The following is a 5680-nucleotide window of genomic DNA, read 5'->3' as shown; positions in this document are numbered from 1 at the left end:
ATGTTGGTCGAGCTGCTCTTCCAGGCTGCCTGTGTGTCCCTGTTCCTCCCAGGCGGCCAGGGCAGGGTGTATCCCGGGAGGAAGAAGCCGGCCAGCTTTGCCGTGGAGAGGTAGCCGGGTCCTCCCCTTTTTTCCTTCTCCCTTTCCCAGCTACACCTGGGGATGGTGGCTTGCTGTGCCGTGCTGTGCTATGCTGTGCCGTCATCTGGCCATCCACCCCCTCGGCTGCCTTCGGGGCTCCAGCCGTGCCTCCCATCCCAGCTAAAGGGGCTGGCACCCCACGCGTCCCTCCCTCTGCCCGGGGGTTGGCCGGGACCAGGGGAGCATGACCCTCGCAGAGATCCTGGTCCCTGCATTCTTGTCCTACTCCCCTCATCCCTGTCCTATTCCTCATGTCCTTCTGGAGGACGTTTGTTCCCTGTCACCGTGTGCTGATGCACGGTCCTCTCTGTCCCGCCTTGGTTTGGGGTCATGCTGCACCCCGCTTCGCCCCATGCCTGCCTCCCCCAGATCTGTGCTGTGCTCTGCCACCCAGCATGGGGTGGCCCTGACCACTCCTGTGTGTGTGTCCTCGTCCTCGTGTTCCTGGGGCTCCCCCAGGAACCTTTGCTCTCTGCCCCAGAGGCTCAGGGCAGGATGGTCTCAGCATCTCGTCGGTCTCGCAGGCGTCGCGTGGGACCCCACGTCTGCTTCTCAGGCTTTCGGCAGCGGATGTTGCCCTGGCTGGATGCTGGCCCCAGGCAGCGGGCAGTGCACCCTGCGTGAGTATGGGTTCTGGGGATGTGGGGACGGGGGGGCAGGGTCACTGCCCTCCTGATGGCTGCCCGTCCCTGCAGCGCTCTGCTCCTTCGGCTGCGGCAGTGGCTTGTGCATCGCCCCCAACCTCTGCTCATGCCCAGATGGAGAGCAGGGCATCACCTGCCCAGGTACCCACCCGCTCCCGCTGAAATCTGTGACCCCCGGGGTTTCCCAACAGGAAAACCTGTCCTTGTCACCTCTCCCTGCAGCATCCCTTGGCATGGTCCCCGTCCCTGGCAGGAGTACGGGGGTTCTCAGGGCAGGGTGCAGCCCAGGGGGAGCCAAGGAGCGGGTGCTGCGGTGCAGAGCCAGACTCGGGTGGGAGGTGGGTGGGTAATGGTGTGGCATCAGTGCCTCGCACACCCCCATCCGTCTTTCAGAGCCACCGGGGACATGTGGGGAGTACGGCTGCGACCTCTCCTGTAACCACGGCGGGTGCCAGGAGATGGCCCGTGTCTGTCCCCTCGGCTTCTCCATGGTGGAGACGGCCAACGGCATCCGCTGCACCGGTGAGCCGGGATGGGGAGGTCCCGATGGGGCTGGGGGTCCCGACAGTGGTTACCCCCCCCACAGCCCATCTCCAGCTCTCCTCTCTCACCCCCAGACATTGATGAGTGCCTGAGTGCCGCCTGCGAGGGTCCCTGTGTCAACACCGAGGGTGGCTTCGTCTGCGAGTGCGGCCCGGGCATGCAGCTCTCCACTGATCGCCACAGCTGCCAGGGTGCGCAGGGACCCCGGTGGCGGGGACGAGCTGGAGGGGTCAGCTGGGCTGACCACCAGCCTCTGTGTGTTCCCCCCCTCCCCAGATACGGATGAGTGCCTGGCCACACCGTGCCAGCACCGCTGCAAGAACAGCATCGGCAGCTACCGCTGCTCCTGCTGGCCCGGCTACCACCTCCACGGGAACCGGCACTCCTGCGTGGGTGAGGGCTGCGCGACGGGCCCTTCCCTCTCCGTGGGGACAGAGGCGGCCACTGAGCCCATTGGCACGGCGCTGCTGCCTCACCCTCACCCAGGCCATGCTGGAGCGGGTGGCTCGGTCTGCGCTGCAGTCCCTCCTGACCCATTTCCCGGGGTGTAGCACCTCCTGCCCCAGGGAGCTGATAGATTTCCTCATTCCCCAAGATGTCAACGAATGCCGGCGGCCGGGCGAGCGCCGAGCCTGCCAGCACACATGCCACAACACGCCAGCAGCTACCTCTGCTCCTGCCGCCCTGGGTACCGGCTCAGTGGGGACAGAGTCTCCTGCGAAGGTATCCAGCTCCTTCTGCCGGTCGGGGCATGGGAGCAGAGCAGGATGGCCCCCTGCTCATCCACTCCCCACTCACCCCAGGTGACATCCCTTCCTTCCTTCCTAGGCTATCCCAAATCCATCCTGGCCCCGTCACCCATCCTCCAGTCCCTGCAACATCCACCCACCCTCGTCCTGCTCCCTCCTGGCTCTGGGGGACCCCTCCTTGTCCCCAGAGGCTCTCCCTCCCCCCACCTCCCTGCTGCAGCTCCTGGAACCCAACTCCCTCCCTCCTCTCCCACTTCGGCATCCCCAGCCACCGAGCCGTCCCCGTGGGCAGCTGGAGCCCCCGGTACCTCCGTCCCTCACTGCTGGTACCAGGGGGCTCCCGGGAGCCTGGCGCCCGCTGGATGGAGCCAGGGTGCCTGAGCTGCACCTGCCAGGTAAGCACCCCCATCCCATCCCGCTCACCATGCCAGCCTGGCGTGGGGCTGATCTGGCGGTGCCTGGCCCCGCAGGGAAGTCGAGTGCTGTGCGACGCTGTGAGCTGCCCCGTGCCCTGCTCCCCACCCGCTGCCCACCCCGGCCGGGGGCTGCTGCCCCAGCTGCACAGGTGAGCCCCAGGGTGTGTCCCCCTCCCCAAAACACCGCTACCCGGCGCGGCCCCCCCAGACTCATCTGCCTCGCAGGGTGCCTGCATGACGGGGTGGCCCGCGCCGAGGGTGATGTCTTCTCTCCATCCGATGGGAACTGCACCGTCTGTGTCTGCCTGGTGAGGATGGGGATGGGAGCATCTCCCCTGCATCCCCCTGGTGCATCTCCCCTCATCCCGGCTCAGCCACACACCTCCAGAGTCATGGAGCGGGATGCACTGGGGCGGGTGATGTGCCGTCACCATCTCCCACCCCCGTGACAAAGAAGGAGTGTGTCACCCCTCGGCTGCCCTGTGACCAGCCCCATGCTCTGCTCCACAGTGGGGTAACATCTCCTGCATCTCCCCTGAGTGCCCCCCAGGCTCCTGCCCCAGCTCCTCACCCCCCGACTGCTGCTCCTGCCAGCCAGGTGGGTCCCCTGGGACCCCCAGCCCCTGGAGGGTGTGGGGCAGGGGGAGCCCAGGGTTGTGCTGGGGATGAGGGTTCAGCTGGAGCCATGCTTCGCTCCCTGACTCCAGCCCCGACCCTGTTGCCTCTCTCCTCCAGCAAAGTGCACTTTTCGGGGTCACACGTACCCTCATGGTGCCCGGTTCAGCCTGGATGGGGATGACTGCACCACCTGTGTCTGCCGGGTAGGTCCTGAGGGGCTGGGAGGATCCCCAGGGGTGGGTTCTCTATGGCTTCCCCACACCATCCTGCTGGGGGGATCCAGCCTTTGTTGGGGGCTGACGCAGGACAAGTGGGCACAGGGCTGGGGCCGGGGCCAGGGAGTGACAGGTCCCCATGTCCCTAGGGCGGCGAGGTGGAGTGCTCTTTTACCCCCTGTCCCGTCCTGGACTGCCCACAGCACCAGCGGCACCTGGGCCCCGGGCAATGCTGCTTCACCTGCCGGGACCCTCCATCCCCCGCCGGTGAGTCCACACTGGGCGTGGGGAGGGCGAGATGGGAGGGACAGATAGGGGACAGTAAGGACAGCATAGGGGGGACAGCGAGGACGGGGTGCAGGGGACGTCTGGGGATGAGCATGGTTGGGATGTGGGGACACTTGAGGATGGGGAGGGTGGGAGGTGGGGAATACCTGGGCGCAGGGAGAGTGGATATTTGAGACAGCTAGGAACAAGGAGGACAGGATGTAGGGGACATCTGAGGATGGCAGGGGAAAGTGGGAGAGTGGGATGTGGGGGTGCATGGGGACTGGCAGGGTGTTTGGGAGGCTGCAGAGGTTTGGAGGTGGGGAGTGGCAGAGGCTGGGAACCACAGGCAGGTCCAGCAACACACGCACACCCCTGGATGCGCGTCAGGAGGGTGATGGGCTGGGGGTGCCATGCTGTGTCCCCCCTGCCCCCACACCCCAGGTTGCTTCATGGATGACAACGGGGTGGAATTTCCCATCGGACAGATCTGGTCCCCTGGCGATCCCTGTGAGTTATGCATCTGCCAGGTGAATGAGAACCTGCTCTGCTTCACCCCTCCTACCTGCCCCCGCCCCTGCGCACAGCTCCTGGCCCCCCTCCTTCCCTCGGGTGCTGGGCTGCCCGTGGCCATGGTCCTCAGCAGCTCCTCGGCTTTGTGGGCTTTTAAAACCCAGTTGGTTCGGGGCAGCCCAAGGTCTCTGTCAAGTACTTCTCCCCTGCAGGCAGACGGCTCAGTGACCTGCAAGAGGACGGACTGCGTGGAGACCTGTCCCTACCCTATCCGCATCCCTGGCCAGTGCTGCCCTGACTGCTCGGCAGGTGAGGGGTACTTCTTCCACGCCATCCGCTTGGCCATCCCCTTGCTTATCCCTTCACCCATCCCCTCACCATCCCTGGGCAGGATCAGAGCCAGAAAGCCTGTGCTTAAGCAGAGGGGTCTCTGGGGGATCCCTGAACCACCCAGGGACCACGAGTGCCCCTCTCATCCCCACAGGCTGCACCTACATGGGAAGGATCTTCTATAACAACGAGACCTTCCCCTCCATCTTGGACCCCTGTCTCAGCTGCATCTGCCTGGTGAGGGCTGCGCTGGGGACCGCGAGATGTTTTCAGCTCCTGCCCTGTGGGCTGAATCCCAGTTTTTCCCTCCGTTGCAGGAAAAGAAAAAGCTCCTGGGTGTTTTGAGGTCTCTCCTCCACCTCTTTTTCCTCAGCTGCCTCCGGCAGGCACTAACCCCCGGCCCCCATGCATCTCTCCCGTCTCTTGCAGCTGGGCTCAGTGGCCTGTTCGCCCGTAGACTGTGCCATCTTCTGCACCTACCCCTTCCACCCCGAGGGCGAGTGCTGTCCCGTCTGTAACGGTAGGAACTGGGGGAGCAGGGGGCTCTGTCCCCCCACCCAGGGACCCCCCCCCCGCCACAAGCTGAGCAACTGCCTGGCTCCGCACAGATTGCAACTACCAGGGCAGGAAGGTGGTGAACGGTCAGAGCTTCGTCCCCGAGGGACAGCCTTGCACCCGCTGCACCTGCCAGGTAAGCAGAGTGCCCATGGGTGCCCATAGGCTGCCCATGCTCATGGGATGCCTGTGCGCCCATGAGGTACCCATGCCCATGGGGTGCCAATGGGGTGCTCATGCCCATGAGGTGCCTGTGCCCACAAAGTTCCCCTTGCCCACGGGGTGCCTATGCCTGTGCCTATGGGGTGCCCATGCCTGTGCCCAAGGCCTGCCTGTGCCCAAGGCATGCCCATGGGATACCTGTGCCTGTGGAGTGCCCAAGCCCATGGACTACCCATGCCCACAGATGCCTGTGTCTGCAGGGTGTTCATGCCCATGGGGTGCCCAAGTCCTTGTCCGTGGAGTGCCCAAGCCCATAGGGTGCCTGTGCCCGCGGGGTGCCCATGCCCAAGGGGGTGCCTGGGCAGGTGGCGGAGGGGCTGGGGGGGCTGGTTCACCCCCACTTCACCCCTTGCTGCCAGCTGGGGGAGGTGAGCTGCGAGCAGAGGCTGTGTCCCCGCTCCTGCACAGAGCCCGCCGTGCTGCCTACTGCCTGCTGCCCGCCCTGCCAAGGTAACAGGAGTGCCTAG

General features: G+C 65.5%; 1 protein-coding gene across 1 annotated transcript; it reads left to right on the top strand.

Annotated features, from left to right (window-relative positions):
* On the top strand, positions 1-5680 carry VWCE (von Willebrand factor C and EGF domains). Its single transcript, XM_086612956.1, is given in 22 exon segments — positions 1-110; positions 666-699; positions 701-761; positions 837-926; positions 1179-1307; positions 1403-1519; positions 1605-1721; positions 1924-1983; positions 1986-2051; positions 2157-2257; positions 2548-2595; positions 2597-2642; positions 2719-2801; positions 3004-3091; positions 3229-3314; positions 3476-3593; positions 4038-4123; positions 4319-4415; positions 4591-4673; positions 4866-4956; positions 5045-5127; positions 5573-5680. Coding segments are annotated over 22 exon segments (1902 nt in total).

This window comes from Tauraco erythrolophus, chromosome 6 (genome assembly GCF_009769465.1).
Source record: "Tauraco erythrolophus isolate bTauEry1 chromosome 6, bTauEry1.pri, whole genome shotgun sequence".
Lineage (NCBI taxonomy): Eukaryota > Metazoa > Chordata > Aves > Musophagiformes > Musophagidae > Tauraco > Tauraco erythrolophus.
This window is presented reverse-complemented; position numbering and strand designations above follow the sequence as displayed.